General features: G+C 35.2%; 1 protein-coding gene across 2 annotated transcripts; it reads left to right on the top strand.

Moving 5' to 3' along the window:
• The first annotated feature begins 6,326 nt into the window (after positions 1–6,326).
• On the top strand, positions 6,327–18,773 carry EMB2795 (condensin complex subunit). Of its 2 annotated transcripts, none has more exons than XM_090019272.1 (13): positions 6,327–6,686; positions 6,959–7,057; positions 7,139–7,253; positions 12,114–12,190; positions 12,265–12,325; positions 12,443–12,646; positions 12,744–13,030; positions 13,102–13,249; positions 13,369–13,619; positions 13,729–13,759; positions 14,434–14,573; positions 16,623–16,733; positions 18,255–18,773. In XM_090019272.1, exons 1-13 carry the CDS (start codon positions 6,405–6,407, stop codon positions 18,468–18,470), a joined length of 2,022 nt encoding a protein of 673 aa, XP_089875398.1. In that variant the 5' UTR covers positions 6,327–6,404; the 3' UTR covers positions 18,471–18,773. The 2 variants fall into 2 exon arrangements, with proteins under 2 accessions (XP_089875398.1, XP_089875399.1); XM_090019273.1 differs by having other exon boundaries at positions 6,404–6,686; positions 12,117–12,190.
• Positions 18,774–24,154: the final 5,381 nt, after the last annotated feature.

Raw genomic sequence — 24,154 nt, forward strand, 5'->3', positions numbered from 1 at the left:
AGAGTTAGCAATTATATAGAAGGATCATTTATTTGTATTTAAAATAAAAATATCACTTTGAGTAGAATAAATAAAGAAAAAAGACAATGTGTCCCTTTTATAAAAGATAAGAAGAAATCCATTATTTCTTTAAAATGAAAGTAATGTATATCATCCAAAAAAAGAGATATACATACTAACAAATTTCTTACAAATATTACAAGTTTTAAAATTTTTAAAACATTACACACGTACAAAGAGGGAAATGGTGGTGTGGGGGGATGTATTTGGTGTTCTCATGGATAAGGAACACCTATTTGAAACTCATAGTGGGAGGTTGTTTTGAGCAAATGCATTTAGCATGGTTAAAATAGTAAGAATCAACCCTTTAAATTGCATTTTTTTACATAAAAATATGCTATGTTGAGGAATAAAATTTGTGTACATTATAGGTCATTGATTTTCCAACCCCTATAAAAACTTACATAAATGCTAGAGTAACATGTTCCAAACACCGTTTTTTATTAACCCAATCATGCAGATTACATCTTGAGTGTCAAATGTGCAAATTTATAGTTTTTCACTAGGGGGTGCTTAGCTAGTCATAAGGGTAACAAACATCAATCCTATATAAATATATATAGAAACCTATTAGGTGTATAATGGATTTTGAATTCCCTAGTTCAAACTCATAAGGGCATGCCATTTTTATCAAATCAGACCCATATATGTGTTCAACATACCCATAATAGAAGAAATTGACCTTTAAACTGCATCTTTTATTTAAAAAGGTGATTTTTTAGTGTTAAGAATTCAATACATCGTAACCATTGATTTTCAACTTCCAAAATTTCCAACATGCACATTAGAAAGACATTATCCAAAGGCAATTTCTATTAAACCAAACATATAGGTTACATATCGAGGGTTAAATATGCAAAATAGATAAATAAATAAACAAAACAATAGATTTTTCACTTATGAATTTGGAACCCATGAGTGTAGATAACATTTTTTTTATATAATTATAAATATAAATACAAATATAAATATAAATATAAATATAAATATAAATATAAATAAATACACATAATCTATGGTCTAGCATAAAAAATATTAAGAATTGCACCTTTTTTTAGTATTATTTAAATATAATTTTACAAGAAAAAAGGTGACACTTTTCTAGTAAGCATAGGGGCTAGTACAACAAAGTCATGCTATTGAATATGAGGTTAGTCAAGTATGAGTATAAACCCATCTAGAGTAGCTTGGCACTGTGGTAGGTTTCCTTGTCATTAAAAAAAAACTAGGGCGAGAATAATTTGATGTTTTACTAACATCAATTAAAAAAATAAAATCATAAAAATGATGGAATATATTATAAAGTTATTTTGTGGTGTTACTAATTGATAAAGAAACACATATAAAAAACCTTAAAAATTAAATATGCAAAAATTCTAAATAAAATATCTATTACATCATTTTTATCATGATTAATTAATAGCATGAGTTTAATTTTTAAACTAATCATCTATAGATGATAAACAACTCATAAAAGTTCTATTTACGGCCCTACATGACAACTATCACAAGGGTTGCACTAAAAACAATGACAAAAAATAAAGGTGACCATATAGGAGGGTCATTCTTGGCTACATTTGAATTTGATCATAGTGATTCACTAGATAATTACTAATTAAAGTAGTGTGAAAATTCTTATACCATTTTATACGTGTGTATTACTTAAAAACACTTATTATACAGAAATTATAATACTTTTAATATCCTTAACATATCTATTAAAGTGATACTCCCTCCAAAGCACTATAAATGCATAGACTTAACATAAATAAACATACAAATTAATTCATAAATTTACAAAGGGCTTAATGGTTCATTCGTGCTTTTGCACTTGATCATTTTTTAAGTATCCTATGGGGTTTATACAATGTTTATATACGGGCCCATGATGCAATTGTTAGCCTATTAAATAATATTTTATTTGAGAGCCTTTGAATTGGCAATGTGTTGCATTTTTTCAAAAGACCTCCATTATTTGAGAGTAGTGTGCTATAGTTTTTTTCAACACCTTTTATTTCATAACAATGGTATTTCAACATTGTGTTGAGAATGGAATCAACTTTAACACTACAATTTTGCACCATTCAAAAGAGCACACTTTTGACAACTCCATCCCCTGCACCACATTTTGGTAACACTATATTTTGACAATGTTTTCATCCCGATGCAAGTCTTCTAAACAAAGCTTAAGACATCTTTTAGGAGATTTTTTGGCATAATCTCATACATCTCATATTTGCCAATGCACTTATCCCATCATTTGTGTTGTTATGCATAACTACATGCATTGTTGCTGGTAGCTTGCCACCACCTATGCCTATAATAGCCGCAACAATAAAAACTTTTTAAAAGTTTGTTGAAAGGTGATTTTCATTTGTTGAGTATATTAGCTTTCCTTTATTCTTGAGAATTTAAATGTCTCTACTTGTTATGCATTCGAAAAGCTCTTTGTGGATTCATGTATGTTATTTTACTCTGTTAGAACATTCCACCTTTCCTGTTAAACTAGTTGCTCATCCAATGATAGGTTGAAATTGACAAGTGATTGGTCAGCAAATAACTCTTTCTCTCTCTCACACACATAACACAAAAAATCATGTTGTTGGCCACTATTTAATTGGTCATTTGAGTATTTTTCATTCCTCTAAATCATTATATTGTTGTTTTCTTTTTATATTGTGAGTGAAAATATCACGAGTTATTGAGCTAGTAAATAGATCATGATGGTCATAACTCAACTTGATTTGTTTGCGTAATTGTCTCATTTGATATTTGAAAAGTGTTTATCTTCGGTTTGTTGAGGATTAATTGCTAAAGAATATTCACACAGTAGCTCACAACTGCCGTATTGTATATGTGAAGGTAGCATCTTATTTGTGGAGATAGACTAGAGTGCGAAGGATGATGACATTCACAAACAATAATATGCAAATGTCATCACATATTTGTAGTATGGTAGCTCGCGAATGTTGTCTATATATGTGAATTTTATATAATATTTATGAAGGTATCTTGATTTCAGGAGGTTTACAAATTCGGTTATGTGGACTTTGTGTGTGTGTATATATATATATATATATATATATATATATATATATATAGATAGATAGATAGATAGAGAGAGAGAGAGAGAGATAGATAGATAGATAGATAGATAGATAGAGAGAGAGAGAGAGTCGCTAGAACACGAGAAATAGAAATATGATAACTACATTGAGAACTAACCATTTTCAATACGTACAATTCCAACTATATAAATTTGTTTAATATGGTGAATTTGCTAGGAATCAATCATTGGATCGTGTATTTTTTTACGATAACTACAATTTTTAGATGCTTGAATATTTATGGAGATTATGAGTTGTTGCTTTTAAAGCCTTGAAAATCTTGATTATACATCATAATCCATGATTAAAGAACTGCTCCTTGTAAAACCAAACATGCATATCACATATGTGTTGTCAGATATAATACAAAATAACAAAAAACATCAACATTGTGGTTCACACAATAGTTGTATTTTTAATTCTCATATTCTAGTGTATACATATGGTTTACACTTCATGTCATCAATACCTACAATTGAGTTTTTTTTTCACTTTTTTCTTTTGTTAAGAACTATTTTTCCACTTTTTTCTTCTTCTTTTTTCCAGAAACTATTTGTATAGTTTTGTTATACATATTTAACTTAGTGGGAATCAACTTTTAGGTCTTCCAATTACTATGACACAGGTAGGTTTTTATGAGGCTTTAAAAATCAATGGCCTACAATGTGTGATACTTTTCAAGTAAAAAAATGTTTTTTCATTAAAAAGAAAAAACATGATTCAAAAGTTGATTCCCACTATTTTTAACATGCTGAATTCATCCTTGAGGCCCGAATTGATGCATTTTGTATGTAATGGTGCTATTACTAAATGTTATTTTTTGTGGGGGTTGGTGTGGGAGCGAACATGAAAAGAGTGTCTAGAGTAAAGTTATCAACAACCAATAGGGGCCGAGGGGGCTCCGCTGGTGGAACGTTGTAGGTTCAAACCCCAGTGGTACGTTGAATAATAACTGGCGGGGTCTGCCTAACCCTCGCTTGCCTTTAAAACAAAACAAAAAAAGTTATCAACCATATTTTCTCAAGGATGTAGTTAAATATAGAGAGATCAGAGGCGTCCGCTCCCATCTCCCATAGATAGGACCCCAAACTGCAATGGGGATTAGAGGATTCAAGATCTAAATAAAGCCTTAAATATGAATTTGGGATAATCAGACCTGTTCTTATGAGGATCTTGCTCAAAACTAAACATGACTAGTTATGTAATTAAGCTTAGAATGACTGTAGCTATGTCCAACCTTGCACAAATTAGGACTTTTTTAAGAGGGTGTTTGATCTGTGCCATTTCTTATGAAAGAGACTCTATTTCATAAGAAATAAGGTCTATTTTCTATAAATTGTGAAATGAACATTGTATGGGGGATATATGATGGAACCCACATAATAAATTAAAAAAATAGCTTGCTGGAGAGCGGATCCTGTTAAACTTTGGGTGTTGGGATGGGGTTTGTGGTTTTAAACTCTCGGTGAAATTGCTAATCTCACCCAACGTTTGACATGCTTTTCTGTCAATATGGGTTCATACCTCCCCACACGGAGAAGCACTTTCTCTCAAAAGTGGTCATTTTAAAGAAAAGAGGTTTCCTTGAGTTGGAGTGTAACAAACACAGTAAATCAAATTTTGGTGGGTCAGATATTATCTGACACTTCCAATAGCCATAGTTCGATCTAGCTGATATTTAGATATGGGCTTGGTATTGACTTTTGCAGTCGAATATGAGTCCGACTAAGATCCCAATCGACCAAAGTTCGAATTTGAATACATGTAAAATACAAACTTTAAGCTATCCATACCCATATATTGTTTTAACTGATCCCATCCGACTTCAAATTTGAATCCAAAACTTGATGCCGAATCTGATTAGGTAGGACTCAGTATTGCCTAGTTCTCACCTGAGTCTGACCGATTTACATCCTAGGTAGATGCTCAAAAAAATTTGAGCCCCAAAACAACCCATCCAATTTTGTTTTACCTTGCCCAAATTTCACCCTAAAGTGTGAAGCACGAAGAAAAATTGCGTAAGACTTGATGGTTATAAGTATTTTATGATATTTAGATTTTAAGGGTTTTATATTTTAATCTCTATTATTGTAATTTATTAAGTGAATGCATGCTAAATCATTTTTAGTATCTATGTTTAGATTTTAAAGGTTTTGTATTTTAATCATTTTTTAAAATTTATTGTGTGAATACATGCTAAATTCAATTTTTCAGGTATGTTTAGATTTTAAGAGTTTTGCATTTTATAGAGTTGATGCATGCAAAATCTTATTTTTTTTGGTATGCATAGATTTTAAGAGAGTTTTACATTTTAATTCTTATATTTGTAATTTATTTAGTGAATTCATGTAAATTTTAATTTTTTTGGTATGTTTGAATTTTAAGGGTTTTACTTGTTAATCTCTATATTTTGCAATTTATCGAGTGAATAACGCTAAGCCTATTTTTTTCGTATGCTTAGATTTAAGAGTTTCATATTTTGATTTTTGTAATTTATTAAGTGAATGCATTATAAATTTGATCTTTTTTTATGCTTAGAATATGAATCTTTTATCAAAATATATAAATTTTGAATATTTTTGTCCAAATTATCATTAATGATAAATCAAACACGGGATACATTTACAATATTGTTCGATGCAAACACTAGTCAAGGATACCGTAACTCTCCTAGATAGGGTCAAGACAAGACTGGACAGAACATGGTGTCCAGCATTGTGCGTGAATCAAACACCCCCTGTAAATGTTCTATAGGCCAATTGAACGATCCTCTACGAGCCGAGCTGGGATGAACGCTCCATGTTAGTGCTTGGCTCAGCTAGTTATAAGAGTAAAGCTCGTTTTTGGCCCGCCATCTAAAAGGAGCCAAACCGAGTCGAGCAATGAGTAACTCGGTTCATTTCTTAGCCCTAAAGACTACTTTAAAGCAGCTTAACAAGGAGACGTGTTATGATTAAAGTCAATGAGGTGACCCGAAACTGACCTAACCCTGGTCCGAATAAACACCGAGTCATCACCTGTTTCCGGTTTTTAATGGGCCGAAACCCGGTTCAGATACAAATGGAAATTTGTGAAATCCTTAAGGTTATTTATGTAACTATTCACCATATCAGTCTCCATTCGAAGGCAGAAAAGGGGGGGAAAAAGGAAAAGCGGAGCCACGACGGAACAAATCGACCATAAACTGTTAATCTTCTTCTTCTTTTTCGTCTTCGTCTTCTTGTTGTTGTGGCGGAGATGGTGGCGGCGTCCGTAACTCCGGAGCGTCCGGCGGCGAGGCAGAGGAATCCGGTGGCCGCGCGGTTCCTTCAGTCCCCGCCGGCCGCCGGATTCACCCTCGGCTCAAACGACGATCAGCTCGAGCGCGCCCAGGCTCGCGCCGTTAGGGCATCCGCCTTGCGGAGGAAATCGTTCGTCGGAGGCGCCGATCTCGCGTCCCCCTGCCCTGACGAGAACCTGCTTTGCAAGGAGCAGATCATCGAGCTCTTCCAAAACTGCATCAAGCTCGCCAGCGAAAATGTACGCCCAAATTTTATTTTTACTTAGTTTTATTTCTTCTGTTTTTTCTGGTTCCTCTTTTCTAAATTTTCATTGTATTTTTTCTATTGTCATTTAAATTTTTTGACCTCCCCCCCCCCCCCTTTTTTTAGTTTGGGATTTTTTCTGTTGCTTCTCATTTATAATGTGATTTTCATGGTTTTGTGCTTTAAAATATTTTTCTGATGTTTCTTTTTCTTTTCAACCTTTTTGTTGGTTCTGATACATTTTCTTTTGCTAATCGCGATTTCTAGAAAATAAACCAAAAGAATACATGGGAATTGAGTCTTATAGATCACTTGAGTGACGTTATCAAAGTTGAAGATGATGATACTGAGACCAACTTCCAGAAGGTATTTCTCTCTCTCTCTCTGTCTTTCTCTTTCTCTCTCTCTCTCTCAAGTTCAATTCGAGAAATAATTGGAGCTGTGTAGGCTAGTTGTACATTGGAAGCTGGAGTGAAGATTTACTCGTTAAGAGTTGATTCTGCACATTCAGAAGCATACAAGGTTCTTGGGGGGATTAACCGTGCAGGGCGCGAGGACCAAGGTCTGGGATTTTGAAAATTTTCTTGTTTAGGCTCTCCTAGTTTTTGGTTAATTCTGTTCTGCTAGATGCCTTTTGTTTAGCTATTGAACTTGTGTATTGGAATAAGTTGCTTGGAGTTTGTGGTACTTGGGTATTGCTCTTGTTTTAAGTTTAGCATTGGCTGAGTGAATGGAATATGTAGAATATGTAGTATGTTTGAACCTTTTGCACGTATTGCTTATTGTTCATAATGGCAAGTTTCTGTGGAAGAGAAAAATCACAATCCTAGCTTATGCGTCACCTTTGCTGCCAGACAACAAAAAAAATATGCATGTGCACAGATCCATCATCCATGTAGATCTACAAATAGCATAAATATGCACATAAATAGGCAGCACTTCAAATCTAAATAAAAATGAAGTGAGATTATTTTTTCCAATTTAACATAGAAAAAGAACATGCAAGGCTACATGAAGCTGGACAAGAAAAATGAATATGTAAACATATGCAGTGCCTACACCTAAAGAGAAACTCTAGCTGAGCTCCTTGAGTTGTATATCACAGTTGAATGTGTATGACTTGCCCTTCAAGTGTACATGTGTTGCTGTAGATACGTCCATATGTAAATTATTTATCACTTGGTTCTGTAAATACTTTAACGCTCCAATCATTTCCCCATACTTGTACCGTCTCTTTAGGCTGTATCAGGCCACCTTCTATCCTTGAATATTCACCACCTTTTTTGTATTTCGAGCCATTAAGTATTCCTGTATTTGTGTTAACAACTAATGAAAACCCAACTTTTTTTTACCTAGTAAGAAATATTTCAGTGGAAGTTTCATTTGACACGTTAAATTATAATCTAACCTCACTATTAGGCATGTGTACATTTTTTTGATATCATCTATTGTTTTCTTCCTTGGAGTTCTCATGTATCCAAATTCCAAACAAAACATAGAGATTACCTTCACTTTCTGTTTGCAGATGTAAGAGATTATCATATATATTTCTTTTTACAAAAGTTTGATGCTGTTTTCCTTATGTCCGCCTTATCTCAATTTCATTGAGTCCCTAGTAGAAAACTTCTTAGGATGGGATATCATGACAATATTAATCAATAAAAGGATCTATCTGACGTAAGTATAATATATTTATCATCTGTTAGAAACTTAGAATTAATAGTAGCACCTATGCTATTGCTCTAGAAAGTCATGCTCCTTTAGGGAGTGTTTGCATTGAACCATGCTTTGTCGATAAAGATGCCACAAAGGATGTCCCTGTGGAAAGAGAGTTTGAAACACTGCAGATTTTAATTAGAAAATCGGGGAAAGAGGGGCAGTTTTCTGAAGGAAGCTTCCTTCCATTTTGGTGCTGCCAAATGTGCGCCCCATGAAATAGGTGTTTTCCATGGAAGCTCCTGCTTTTCATGGGATGCAGGCACAAACTTAATTCAATTTGTAAACTTTTCAACCATTTCATAATTCTTGTTTTAACATGTAAAATGTTAAGTTTTCTGTTATATTCTTGTTATTTCATAGACTTCCTAAATTTTGACATGCAATAATGGATGTACCCAAGAAACCATAAAAGGCAGTAGGTTTCTATTAGATTTCATCAAACTCATCCAAAATTTTTGTAGGATCAGTCAATTGATGTATGTGTTGAAGCAAGCTTCCCACACCTGGCATAAAGCTTCTATAGCCCATTGAGAAAAAAAATATGTTTCATCAGGATATCAGTAGAAAGTCACCATGAGTTTATTCCTCATAATATGAATCCTGGGTCTTGTGCTGTTAGTTTTAAAAATTTCATGCTCATCTAGTGCAGTTTGTAAACTCGAGACCCATGTTCATGGTGCTTATTTTAACTAGAAATTAAATGATTCAATCTGCAAATTTAACTCCTAGAGAGTTCTTATGAAAGTTCATATCAAGTCTTCAACATACCATGTTTTAAGGCTTTCATAATGCACTGGGATAATGATGTCTTGCTGGAATTTTGAAAAAGTTGTTGCCTATATATGGAAGTCCAAAGTGCATTTTGTTGTTCTTTTATATATTACTAGTATTGCAATAACTGGTGTTTTTTATTGTTTAAATTTGGAAGATCCAAACTCCATGGATGGTAAGTTCAAGTTGAAGATTTAATGAAGTATTTGAAGATCAGTTTCAGATATATCCACGTAGTTCAAAAGCATATTGATTTGTTACTGGACTTGTTTGCTCACATCTTAGGAGTTAGTGTGGTCAAGTGAACTTAGTGATTTGGCTGTCTCAACTTTTATTTTTCTATAAAAATTATATGGAAGTTATATAGAATTATAGATAAAAAAATCTTGATTGAGGTAATGTGTATGATCAAAGTTATATAGATAAAAAGTCTTAATGGTGGAATGTCTCTGTTATCAGCCACTACGATTCAAATGGCAACTAAATGACATAAAACATTAGGTCGTAGGATATATATTCGTAACATCTTTTAGCAACTAACCAGTTGTATCAAGCATCAATGATGAACTTGATAAGTATGAATCATGATCTATAAACTATCCATTTGGAATCAACTTTCACAAAGTGAAAACTTGGTTACAGAACTGTGATATTGATTTTTTGGTCAACATTTCCAATGCAGGAATAGTATGACAAATTTACGGTAGTAAACAATACTAATTAGCAAAAGATTTCAAATTGTGTACCTTAATGAAAGGTACGAGGAGAAGAGGTTCAAACAGAAAACAGTAATTATATCTCCATCTCTGCCATCATAGTCCATTTGTATGAAGCCAATTTCATATAGCTATTCAGATGTACGAAATCATTTGAATTAACTAAGTCCTGAAAAAACAGAAGCAAGGTATATGAGCACCAGGTCAACCAGCTGGGCTGACCCAGTACGGGGTGATCTAGGTTTACTTAGATGAATCATCAGGTTTTTAAGCTATGATATCTTCTAGTGGAGTCATTGAATGAGCAATCCAGGTATTCAAAAGCCAAGATGGATATTGTTCAGGCATGAATTTTAGGGCATGTTTGGTTGGATACAAATGTGATTTGGAATCTCATGCAAATGAGAGAATGAATCTCATTTACCCAGCTGACCAAACATGTGATTTCAAATCTCATGCAAATGAGGGAATGAATCTAATTTGCACAGCTAACCAAACATGTGATTTGGAATCTCATGCAAATGAGAAACGGTCACATTCGAAGTGAATCTCATGTGATTCCAAATCACATATTGGAATATGTGATTTGAAATCATATGAATTCAAATCACATTTGATTCCATCTCATGTGATTTATGAGATTCTAAATCACATGAGATGCAACCTAACATACCCTTAATGTGAGTAGGAGAGTTTGAAGACACATAATTGGATCAGATTTATTCTACTTTATTATTTATTATTGTACTTGTGACATTGTGCATCTCTATATGGTGAGTCAATAAAATTGCTAGTCCTCTCACTTAAAAGAGATTAAAGGGTCATAGGTATTTCTCTTCCTTGATCGCTTCACCAATATGGCAGGATTTACTGTTTGGAGGTGGTCGCTAGTGTTGATCCTTCAACTTTCACAGCATGAAATATTAACTTTTCAGAAGTCGTTGTTTCAATTGGAAGGTCAAAACTAGTCCCACACTCCCATGTTGCTTCTTCCATTTGGATCTGCTGGACTGATTGTGTTATTTGATTTCTAGACATGAAGTTTTTTACAATTTTTCTTTTTGAATACACTTGGTTTCATGTATATCTTTCTATCTTTCTCTCTCTAATATATATATATATATATGTATATATTATATAATATTCCAGGAACTTTCTTTCTAGTGGCACCAACTTTGAGCAATTGAACGAATAGGTGAATTAATAACTATGTGAAAGATGTTCCTTCCAAACAATCAAGCTTAAAATATTTGTTTTTTTTTTTTCTAGTTCTTTTGTTGATTCTTTTTTATAACGGTTGAGTTACATCAAGGATCTGCTTTAAGCCCTTTCCTATTTGCTATAGTGATGGATGAGCTTACGAGATCAATTCAAGAAAATGTGCCGTGGTGTATGTTGTTTGCTGATGATATTGTTTTGATTGATGAGTCTAGAGTTGGGGTTAATGCTAAGTTAGAATTATGGAGACAAACATTGGAAGCAAGAGGTTTTAGCGGTCGTAGAATGCCATTGCGGTTGAAGGGAAAGTTTTATAGGACGACTATTAGGCCCACTTTACTATATGGTATGGAATGTTGGGCTGCCAAGAGACATCATATTCAAAAAATGAGTGTAGCTGAGATGCATATGCTTAGATGGATGTGTGAAAATACAATAAAAGATAAGATTCAGATCGAGGAGATACATAAGAAGGTAGGCATTGCACCTATTGAAAATAAGATGAGAGAGAATCGTTTACGGTGGTTTGGACATATTCGGCGAAGGCCTAATGATGCTCCAGTTAGAAGGATGGAGAAATGGGAAAATATATTAGTTAAAAGAGGTCGAGGTAGTCCTAGGAAGACTTGGATGGAGATGATAGGAAAGGATATGAAGGCTTTGAACCTCACCGAGGACATGGCATTGGATAGAAATGATTGGAGGAGAAGGATTCATGTGGAAGACCCAGAATGATTTTCTTTGTTGGTTCATATCGCCGACCCCAATTGTTTTGGGATGAAGGAGTAGTAGTTGTTGTTGTTGTTTTGTTGATTCTTTTTTCAAGGTGCTTGTCTGCAAAATAGATAGCGTGCAAGAGCAATATAATTCAAATTTTTTTCTGCACTATCTGCAATTTCTTGATCCCCATCCCTGTGCCTCAAGAGTCTTAGCAACTCATTGAAGATTGATGGTTTCAATACTTTGTTTGAGGATTGATCGCTTCAATTTCATGGCAGAAGAAACAGCGGGAGAAGATGATTGTACCGGCGTAGGGCAAGAGGAGGATGTTGTGAAGAAAGAGTCAGAGAAGAAGGTGAAAATAGTTATCTGATTCATCATATTGAGGGAAATATAGAATCCTCTGTTGACATTATCTATTTCATGCAGACATCTCCATTGTCAACACTAGAATCATCTTTTGAAGCTCTCAATTTGAAGAAATTTGATGGTATGCTATCTTTGCTTCTCCTTTGATATGTGGGTAGTTTGTTTTTGTGCCCAAATTTTTTGCACTGGAAAGCCTGAATTTTGTCTTCAATTCTTTTACCCTATTTCTGGCATGCAGTGGCATTCGCTGTGGATCCTTTATATCATCAAACATCTGCACAATTTGATGAAGGTGGTGCCAACGGTCTACTTTTGAACAATCTAGGTGTTTATGGTGGTTGTCGGGTGCTTTTTGATTCCACAGAAGTCCCTGGGAGGAATATGTCATGTGCGGAACAAACAAACACAAATTCAGAAATGATTGACATCTCTTTTGCAAGAGGTATGGTTACACAATGGCAGATAATCAAGAAAATTTATGCTTTTTATACTGATGTGAGAAGATGTAAGAAGATTCAATAAATAATGCTCTTTTGTAGATTGCATTGAGAAGATGATGGCTGGCATGTCCATTAAGAATGAAATTTCTCCAACTCTTAGAGATATTGTGGAACTGTTTGATGAAGAAAATCAAAGACCATTTGAAGCCTTCAGAAGCCAAAACGCAATGGGGTGTGATGTTTATGAACCTGCTGAGAATCTGGTGGAGCCAGAAGGAAACCAGTTTGATGGTTATGAACCATGTGATTTTGATCACGAGGAACAGATGAGCACACCGGACGAGCATTCTACTTCTACAGTTCCAAATTTGGTGTCTAATGATGAGGTAGTTGTTCTTGCTACTTCTTGAAATATCTTGGGCTTTGTCACTTTAATGGTTAATAATGTTATCTGTAGGATGCTTTGAGCGATCATTATGCACCTTACGAAACTGAAAGAGGTGACAACTATGAGGAAATGGACTATTTGATTTTAGGGTTAGCATTTTCTTCAAAATCTAATGCATGGGCTGGTCCTGACCATTGGAAATATCGGAAGGTTAAAGGTATTGAAGTGGAGAGTATTGCTATCTACCTCATTCTTTCTATGTTTTATTTTGGATATTTTACTGTTTATATAAAGTTAAATGTGAACACTTATTGCATGTTTTCATTCTAAGTGCAGAACCAATTCCAGATTTTTCAATTGGATCACAGATAACTGCCAAGAAGTCAAAGAGTAGAAAACGAGAAGCCTTTTCTATTGATTTCACAAACATATCAGAGCTGGAAAGTCTGAATTTATTTGCACCTCCTAAAAACCAGAAGTCAACATTATTGCCTGTAAATCGTATTCCTAGCAGTACCACTCTTCCAGAAGACTGTCATTACCAGCCTGAAGATCTTGTGAAATTGTTTCTTCTTCCCGATGTTATGGTGAGGACTGGTATCAGATGGTGTAGTTGAATGATGGCTGGCCTTAGTTTCCTCTTTCGGTTATTTAGGTTTTGCTTGGGTTTGTCTAATAGCTAATTTCCATTTGCAGTGCGTAGGAGGGAAGCGGAAGCAGTGTCATGGTATGTTTTTCCTCTCTCTCTCTCAATCATGTGGCTAATTTTCGTTTTTTCTTTAATTCCTGATTTTCTCTTAAGTTGTCACCTATTGCAGAACAATTATTTATTATTAATCTAGGATCCAACTCCAACTGTGTGAAATATGCTGTGCTTCCAATGCTTTTATGAACTACTTTGCTATATCTGCCAAATTTTGATGCATGGGTGGTCAGCTTTGGTTTCTGAGAAGATCAGCTCATGCAAACTCATTTAAATGGTCTATACTTTCCTGTTAACGTCCGAGAGCTGATTGTTAAGGGAACATCATCCATATCCAACTAGTGTTACCTGTTGTGTAATGACTGAATTTGACTTTGGTGCTTAACACAGTGGAATTTTTAAAACTATGATTTGGCTGCACCTTTTCATGATATGATTCTAAGCTAATCTTCTAACAGTTTTTTTTCCTCTTATCAAAATGAGTTGCTCTCTCCTTTCAAGATTACCAAGATTATCAATTATTTTGATTCATAGTTGTGGTGTAACTTGATCAGGTTTGAAATGGAAAGATGTTCATTTTTCTAATTTATCTTGTTTCAGTCCACTGGTTGAATGGATTTTTATGTATGGATAGCTTGTCATAGCAGATTCTTTTAGACCTTTGTTCATCACTTTTGACTGTCTTCACCTTTTGTTAGATGATTCGAGAAATCAAACTGAAAACTATGAACAACCGGAGTCATGGGCTGATGGAAGTGACAGCTCTTATCCATTTGATTATGGAGATGTTCAAAGTGATGTGGACGATTCAAATGATCTAGTTTCTCAACCTCGTCAGGTAGTTCTGGTTTCATCTTTTTAAAGTTTCCTTTGCTGTGCTACAACTTATTTTTAGTGGTCCTATTTGGTTGAGACCCCTTTTGTTAATGATTATATAAAGAATACTTTGTTTTTTTTATAAGCCTAAATTTTGATGTATTTATTTATTTAGTCACTTTATTTTTCTTAAGATCATGTATCTTCATATTGATGGTGGTGCTGAACATGGATCAAAAGATTTACAGTTTGTTGCTGGACAATGGAATTGAATATGAAAAGTCTTGCACTTATACTTTTGCTTAAAATAACGTAGATACAACCCTATATATGATGCATGCATAAGAGTTTTGGGGCTTATCTATGAAGTGAGGCATTTTATACTTTTATATCTTTGATTAAGTGCTTGCCGTTAGATGTGCTTATTACACTTTATGAGATACAAGCTCTGTCACATAGGTGTGGGAGTGAGATGAGTTACTAGGGGTATGACAAAATTTCTAAAAAGATGGGTATGTGGGTACACACACACATCTCCAGAATAGATCCATAATCAAATGAAAGAGATGTATCTAAGTAGTATCCACTTGGAAGTATGCTTCACTAGATGCATACGTAATGCCCCGCTGCAAGTCTTTCAAGATCTATTGGAATTGGAAAAAGATCTAAATTTAGAGATTTCTCCACAGGTAATATTGCTCCAATACCTAACCAAGGGGCTATTCTCGTACTGATAAAAAATCCTGTTCTAGATACAAGTGTCATGATGGATTTTGAAAGTTTTTTACTCCAAAAAGGGTAACTGAAATCATTAAAGAAACTCCCAAGAACTGCACAGGTACTGTATGGAGTATTTCAAATATGGGAAAGAAGTACCATTCAGGTCAGATTTCCAAAAGAGCGACAAATGGATCTGCTGGTTCACCAATCATTTTTACAATCATTTCTTGATCTAGAACCTCTAGACCTGTGTTAAATGTAATAGTACCTTTTGTGACTGTGGTTTCTATATAGAAAAGATCATTTGGCCAAGTGAGTTATCCTTAAATGGTGTCCTATCCCCTTAGCCTTTTGGTGGCCTGCTTTATGGTATGGTTGTTTCCAGGGTTACCGGAAACTCCACTTACATGTGGGAAACTTGTTTCCTGGGAAATTGTTTCTGAAACTGGAAACCATGCATTTTCCAAACTTGTGGGAAACTTCTAAAAAATCATGGGAAACACGTTTCACATCACATGGGAAACCTACTTACTTTATATGGGAAACTCAATTGTCTTATTTGGGAAACTTGTTTCCTTTTTTTGCAAGTTTTTCTTAAATAAGAATTCTTTTCAATGAAAAGTTGAGATATATGTGTTATTCAAAATTTTAATTACTTATTTTAGTTGTAATCAGTGTAATCATATATTTTATAAAAAATAATAATCCTTACTATTTATCATAATATTAGTAAAAAAGTGAAGTTTATATAAACTTCTAATGTTGTTCGTCAATATTGTCGACATTTGCACTTTTGCTCCACATAGACACACACACACATACTATATATATATATATATCACGTTTTCCGTTTCACATGAACTTTAGAAAGTCTCGTTTCCCCTTTCGGTTTCCCAACACGTTTCTCATTTCAGTTTCCCTTCCTGGCAACCTTGGTTGTTCTGCACAGTCCAGCTGCTCCATGGTACGTAGGACATGATATTTCCATTGGGGCATTTAAAAACCTATATAATATGCTTGAGGAAATCCAGCACCAAAAATCTTGCTTCTAAAGAAGGCAATTAATGAATGAAAGCTCGCATCAGTAACCTTGTTTGACTACTTTTGCAAAATGGTTAGGTCTTATTGATTTATTGAACAAGTGTTGATTACTTGCTTTTCATGTCATGAAGAAAACATGGGATCATTATCCTATCACTTATTGAGACAGTTGGTGCTGTTTCCTAAATATTGAGTTTGATATATAGGAGATGACTCAATGATGCATATTGAATCACGTATGTTCTTAATTGTACAAGTTACTGCAAATATACTTTGTTAATTTCATTGTGTTGTTCCTTTAAACACACAGGTGAACAAAATTGAAGTTCAGTATGACAAGACATCTAAACAAGTTGATGTCCATGCTTTGAAAGGGACGTTGTGGGTTTGCATGCAAGAACTTGTTGCAACTTCTGATGTGGTATCTTTATTGCTCTTTTATTCTTTTAAATCTGCTTTTTCAGTGTTTGTTTGTAATCAAACCTGTTTTTCTTTTTTAGAATATCTGTCACTTGTCATTTCCACTTTATTCTCTTGTTGTCTTTAATATAAGTATCCAGTGAGCAATTGGAAATTGTTATGAACATCCTTTACAGGTGCATATTTTATCATTTTATGTCATGAAGCTTTGGGAGCATCAAATTTAATATTTTTGTATAATTTAAGCTTTAATTTTTTGAAATTACAGTAATTCCTGCAACTTCAATTGGACTGCACTGCAAAGTAAACCTAAGTCTGTAGTTCTAGAATTGGGGTGGGAGAACCATAATAACACAAATACCAGTGGTAAATTTGAAGATGGTTCTAAATTTTTGTTGCAAAGTTGAATCTTAGTTTCTGGCAATTTTGCTGAAACAAGCTCAATTTTTACAAAGTGCACCATCCCCAAGTTTTGTCTTGGTTATTCTAAAGACCTTGTCATCTATTTATACGAAATTTGCATTAGCTGTGTGACTTTATATTGGTCTTATCCATTAGAAAGAGTACTTTTTCAATTTGCTGCTGACTACAAAATGATAACTTCTTAATCTAAGAATAAACGTCTTTGATGTAATTCAAGTTTTATGATTTCATTTCAGGGGTCTTATAGATGAATTTTAGATGGAAAAGTGCTGAAAAATTACGTCTTCTACCTATGTTACTATATGAATGCAATTTCATCAATAATAGTTATCCTCTTCCTCAGCGACTAATAGGGAAACATATATTTAACAAATCATGATTAATTGGAAAAAAATCTGTCAAATTTTCCAAATTAACCTTTTGGCTAATTGTGATTAATAGGCTATATGATAAAACATGATTAATTGGAAAAAATATATGCTGCTTTATATTAAAATGTTTATTGTAATTTGTGTTGATTAGATCTTACTTTTACTAAATCCATATTAAAAAAATAAAGCCCCAATGTTAAAATCCACATGACGAAAAAGCAACCTAGTATTGTCACATTTTGGAGGGAAAAACTAATGGAATATTTTCAGGCTATATTTGTTAACTTAATATAAAATTACTTTTATATATAGTTTGTTTCTTATTTATAACATTTTTGTCCTCTCTTTAAAAAACTTTTAAAAATACAATAGTAACAATACTGGAGTTAATCGGCCAATAACAAAAATGGCAAATCCATAAATCTTCAATCTGTTCCTGTTAATTGGCCATTTGGTAATTGTGCAAAATTTCGACATTCGCTGCACCGCCTGTAAGTGTCGGTCATGATTCTTTGTCGATTTGGCCATTGAATCACTAATCACGGCCACAATGATTTCATCTGGTTGAGGCATAAATTTCTTAATTAGTTTTCATTTTCAATGTATGATTGTTGAATTTGCTGGATTTGCAATTCTCGGGTAGGTTTCTTGTCCATTCTTAAAGAACACGGTGATAATATCTTAGTCGATATACTGGTTTCATAGTATGTGTTTCCTTCCCTTTGCAGGAACATGATGATGTCATATCATTCAGGCATGTTTTGAGATGCTTGCCCGGAAACTGTTCTGCAGCTGCATCCAAGGATCTCTCTCCGCATTTATGTTTCATTTGCTTACTTCATTTGGCCAATGAGCACAGCCTAAGTATTCAACATTCAGCCAGTATGGACGAGCTCTTCATTAAAATGCCTACTGGATCCACCAGAGCTGGAGTTGTTATGTAAGGATATGGAGATGTATGCCAAAATCTCATTGATTAATACAGTTCTGTGAGCCGCTTGCCCGTTTGTTGATCTGCACTACATAGTGTCCGAGTTCATTTTGATGTTGTCTCCTGACAATTGTTTCACTTTCACCTGCTTCCTTTTTGGAAGATAATGATTAGCCCTTTGTTGTAGTTGGCCATTTGTATTTCTTTTTCTTTTGATTGTCTAGTGTAGGCAGAAAGCAGCTAGATCCTGTTCTCAGTTAGATCTCACTCAGATTGAGACCTTGGATTGCCAGCTTCATTATGGATTTTTTTCTTCATTTCATGTGGCTGCAAGTTCTGGTTTAACCATCTCTTAATATAAAACTAATTGTCAAATCATGGATATATGAAGTGGTTAGGGTAAACCAACCATATCACTTGACATGCATGCTATCTTTGTTTGGTCAAGTTGATCAGCATGGTCTGCTTTCCCTAAACAACGTGACAATTATTGGTGATATTTTGAAAAAAATGTCAAAAATTACCCGGCCCTTTTTTCCAGTAAATATGGGCAGAAAATAATTTTTTTGATTTATTTAAAATTTACTTTATTTTTTCTCTTGTAAAATTAATTAAAAATTATTTTTTTATTCTTTAACACGATTTTTATTCTTTAACACTTCCCGCTCTAAAAATTGTGAAAATTTACCTGGCCCTTTTCCCAGTAAATATGGGCTGTGTATTATGTTTACTATTGTGTAATATGATTGATAAGGAGCTTGGAAGCTTCGCCTAACTGGAATGTAATGCATGCCCAACATTATGTGGATGCCCAGACAGTGTCATATCTTATGGATAGCTAAGCATTAGTTTTTGGTTTGCAGAAAACAAGAACCAAAAGGATGATGGAGAGCAAAGAATTAAAATGAATGATAAATTCGTAAATGGGTTAATTATGGAAACAATGGGTGAATCACAAATGGGTCCAAGCTGGATTATTTCCATTTTAAAAAGATGCCGAAATCTAGATCCAAACAGTTTTGATTACTAATCAGAGTTGCAAATTTTTTTTCTAGAGATGTCTAGTTTTGAATTAGCATAGCTGGTCTTTCATATAAAGGATCCTTCTAATTCGAAACAAAAGTGAGCCAAGATGTTCTTAGAAAAAAAAAAGGATTCTCCAGGCTGTTGGCGTGGTTGAATGTGTGGGATTTGGCAGCAGTTTCAGAGCAATTTGGCAGGGTAAAATTAGCTATTACATGCTGGTCCAGACGTATGACATAAATGACAGAAGGATAAACAAAGAAGGATAAACAGTAACAGATCCTAAAAGGTACTCCAGGAGATTAAAGCCAAATATGTCCTAACAATGAACAACAATATGCAAACTCCTCAGTTAAATGAATAGGAGGCTGCAACCCTTGCTGGTTCAGCACTACCGTCTCAGATGATGCTGTTGGTATGACGAGTCTTTCGACAATGAGAATATTTCAGCCTATCCCTCCATCACATCCCACAAAACGTGTGCCTCTTCTATGAGACAAGATTCCTCTACTCCAGCCTATCTCAAAGGGAGCTCTTAGTATATGCGTACCACCCATAAGAGCTGGTTTTCCCACACCAGTTCATTTGTGTGCTATATCATTCTCCCATCTTCCTTTCTAAGAAGAAGAGTAGACAATTCAAAGAGATGGTAAATTCTCTCTTCCAAGAATATTTGCCTTCACAGGTTCATATTAATAATGATTGGAGTATCCAAGAGACAACCAACACATTCTCTTTCTTCCAATTTGAGTATTGGAGTCTCTTTTCATCAGGTTTGCCAACTTCTCCGTCCTATTTGCCACTTGCAAGAACAACCAACTCCAATGGTCGAGCCCATTTGGTGTAATTTCAATCCTTGAATCCCACAATGGTGGATTTGAAATCCTTCCAAACCATTAGCATTCACGATATTCTTTAATATAAGGTCTTCCTTTCGTCTCCACTAATTTTCACTTGGGCCACCCATCTCACAATAATACATCACTCTATACACTTTTATTGAGACTCCTTTCAGTTTCATCTTTGAACTCTTTACCCTTAGAGTTTAATACACATTTCCAGAGCCTTACTGGCCAATTTGACCTCTACTAAGGCTGCCACCAACCCTCTACGACACAAAAAACTTTTAAGAGTCATGCTGAGTACGGTCCAAACAAATGTTGGACTTGGAACAGTTGTTACAGAACAAACAAAACCAATCTTCTGTTTCATTTTTTTTTTTCATTTCGTCCAACCCTGGACAAGCCATCAAACATACCCTAAACAACCTCAATATGGGGACAAACATTACAAATGTCAGGAATGCTTCCAAGCTCACTGTTATTTGAGAAGTCCCCACAACTCCATTTCTTCAGAAAATAACATTTCTAGTTGCCAGCAGAAAATAAACTGGAAAATCTGTAACTTGAACATTCCTTTATGAAATAGGCCGACTTCCACACCTAGTCTTGGTCTCGTGGCTGACGTCATGTAACGGTAGGAAGGGCTTCTACTCTCACATATGATTTTTTGTTCTACTGTGAACCATCTTGAACGATAGTATCTTAAATCTGTATAACAAAAATACAAAAAGGGCAACTCTACCTGCATGTAGGAAACAAAAGAAATTTATCAGGTGCTGATTATAATGAAATGCCCTCACAAAAAAAATGTGTCCTACTTGGGATATGCGTGATCCTTAATGTGTATATTTGCGTAGGTCGACTCTAATCCTGATTTCTATTTATTTTTTTCTGTGAAAACATAACCGTAAACTAGCCAAATAACCACTCCTAATGGATGGGTTCAGATAAAGAAACAAAAACATGAATAAAAGGCTTGACTGGACAAAAAGATAACATCTAAAAACTTACCGTGCACTCCAATGGGTAGACTTCCAAGAACCGATTATTAATAGTGAGACACGGAAGTTATATTTTTTGAGCTTGTCAGTTGTACCAGATGCCATTGTACCCTTTGAGTCCTCCCTTTTTATTAAATCAAATTTTCAACTACCTTCAGCTACAAGTGTTGCAGCATCTCGTTGAGAAAAAAACATCTGAATTTAATGCATGGACTTTTTTTATCAAGATGTAAACCAAGCGGACTAGGTTCATCCAGTGGGTTATATAATCCTGGCTAGGTTGGAAACAAGCTAGTTCTAGTGATATGTTATCGTGAAACAAAGTAATGATTAAAGACCAGACCAGATCAGGGTATTACAAAATGTGGCTCAATTCAAGTCAAAGCCAGGCTCTACTCTGCTTCATGCCAAAATAATTAATTTGAAAGAGAGAGATGGTTCAATTCAAGTCAAAGCCATGCTAGGCTCTGCTCTGCTGCTGCTCAAAATAATTAATTTGAGACAGAAAATGGCTCAAATCAAGTCAAAGCCAGGCTTTACTCTGCTGCATCTCAAAAAAATTAATTTGTGTGTGAGAGAGAGAGGCCTACACTATAGATTAATTTCCTAAAAGTCCGCAGGCGGAAATCTACTCTGCGGAGTGGAGCTGTTCGCCAGGCCTTCTGGAGAGAGGAGCCGCCCCCACCTGGCAGGCAGCCACGGATCATAACACACTCTTCGCAAAACAGATCTACTTTGAAGTTGACTTATTTCCTCGGCCAATCGTCGGAACTCATACAAGATACCAGAACTTACTCACCTCTTCATTTGCCTCCAAACACAAAACCTGAGGTGAGTAAGGAACACTTTCTTCTTCCACCAAAGTAGAGAAATAGGGTACACTTTCAAAGTGATATCTTTAGAGACATTCTTTTCTTTCTTTTTTGTTTGGAGGGGGGGGGGGGGTAACATTTAGAAAGCCAGCCAGTGAGGGGGATGCAGTAAATGGCCTCCATACTATGAATAATCACAGGAAATTCTTTGATAACACTGATTCCTATTTCTCAATGATATCCCGCTCATAAGGGGTACGGCCAGGTGTTCAATACCATAACGTCTGCTGCTTAAGGAGAGAGAGAGAGATTTCGAATCTTTGTTCTACTAAAAGAAACAAAACACATGCCTAATGCCAGCAATCCAATGATTCTAACTATTTTTTAAATGCTTGAAATAATCCCTAAAAATCACTGTAAGTAATCAAAGGGGGAGAGAACCTTCAAAGCTTTTGTTATAGAAAAGTGAGAAAAAGATTTTCTAATGCAAACACAGAGTTGGATCATTACATCATGCATTTTACTATTATGAGATATTTTAGAAAGTCGTTTGAGAGGATAACAACCAAAATCGACTTAGGTGTCAACAGTGGTGTCTTCCGTTTTTCTTTTAACCGTTTCTCTCATCCTTTGGAAACTCCAAAGTATGAGGTTGTTTTACTTCCTGATTTTCCTCCCTTCATATCTTTTGGGATATCGCAGATCTGTATCTCTCCATGTATATTTAAATGAGTCATGGTGCAGTAATAAACGGTGACCCTACAGTCTAAGAGGATTTATCGTGGATGTAGGCTTAATGCCAAACAACGTAATTTTGTGTTCTGTTGTATCTTTGCTTTAACATGGTATCAGAGCTCGTGTGACTGCCTTCATCCTCGTTATGGCCAACGTTCCAGAGGAGACCTCTCAAAGGATCCCAACTCAACGACTCATCTCGAACTGCCGCAGATTTTGCAAAATTCGAGTCTGCTGCCAAGATGTTTGTTGCAGAGCAAAACCCGCCGCTTAAGGTAACCACTGTTTTGCTGAATGGGTCGAACTACGTTGCATGGGCTAAGGCTGCAACACTGTTCCTTAGCGGCAAGTCTAAGTTGGGGTATGTTAATGGCAAAATACAAACCCCTGATTCGGACGACCCTAAATATGAGGAATGAGAGTCCGAAAATCACCTTGTGATGTCCTGGTTGCTCAACGCAATGGATCCACATATTGTTGAAAGTTTTCTTTTCCTTGAAACTGCTCGAGAAATTTGGGAAACCCTTCGAGAAGTATATGGTGAAAAAAATCACTTGGCGTAGATCTATCAGATCCAGAGAGACATTTCTTCTATTCGTTGGGAGGATAAACCGTTTCATGAGTACTTAGGTACTCTCAGAGGATTATGGGATGAATTGTCACAACTGAGGCCGTTCACCCATGATCCCAGTGTATCGAGACAACGAGTGGACGAAGACAAGGTGTTTGGCCTACTTGCGGGTCTCAAAGAGGATTATGATGCCATTCAGAGTCAAATTCTTATGACAAACCCTCTTCCATCATTTAACACCGTCTGCTCCATTATCCAACGAGTAGAGGTTTGGAGGAAGGTCATGCTAACCAAAGCTAAGATCAACGATAATGACCAAGAGAAAATGTCATTCCAAGCCAATTTGCCCCCTGAACAAAAGCAGTTTGCTGAAATTCAGGAGAAGAAAGAGAAAAATAGTGATAAGTTGAAGAAAAATCGGCTAAGATGCACATACTGTACGAAATTAGGTCACACATGTGACCGTTGTTGGGAGCTTACAGGGAAGCCGAGTACATGGAGACCTAATAGGCATGCCAGTCCAAAAAAAGATGCAGCTCAAACCGTGAGTATGGCTGGACTTGCGAAGTTTTTTCAACACATGAGCAAGGCCAATTTTGCAAGTACTCAAGAATCAGAAACTCAGGAATCCAACAATCTCACTGGTAATCATCTTGCCTACTTCTCTGGTAAATTGAATCAAGGATGGATTGTGGACACTGGGGCCACAAATC

This window comes from Nuphar pumila, chromosome 10, assembly GCF_984573655.1.
Source record: "Nuphar pumila chromosome 10, dmNupPumi1.hap1.1, whole genome shotgun sequence".
NCBI classification, from domain to species: Eukaryota; Viridiplantae; Streptophyta; class Magnoliopsida; order Nymphaeales; family Nymphaeaceae; genus Nuphar; species Nuphar pumila.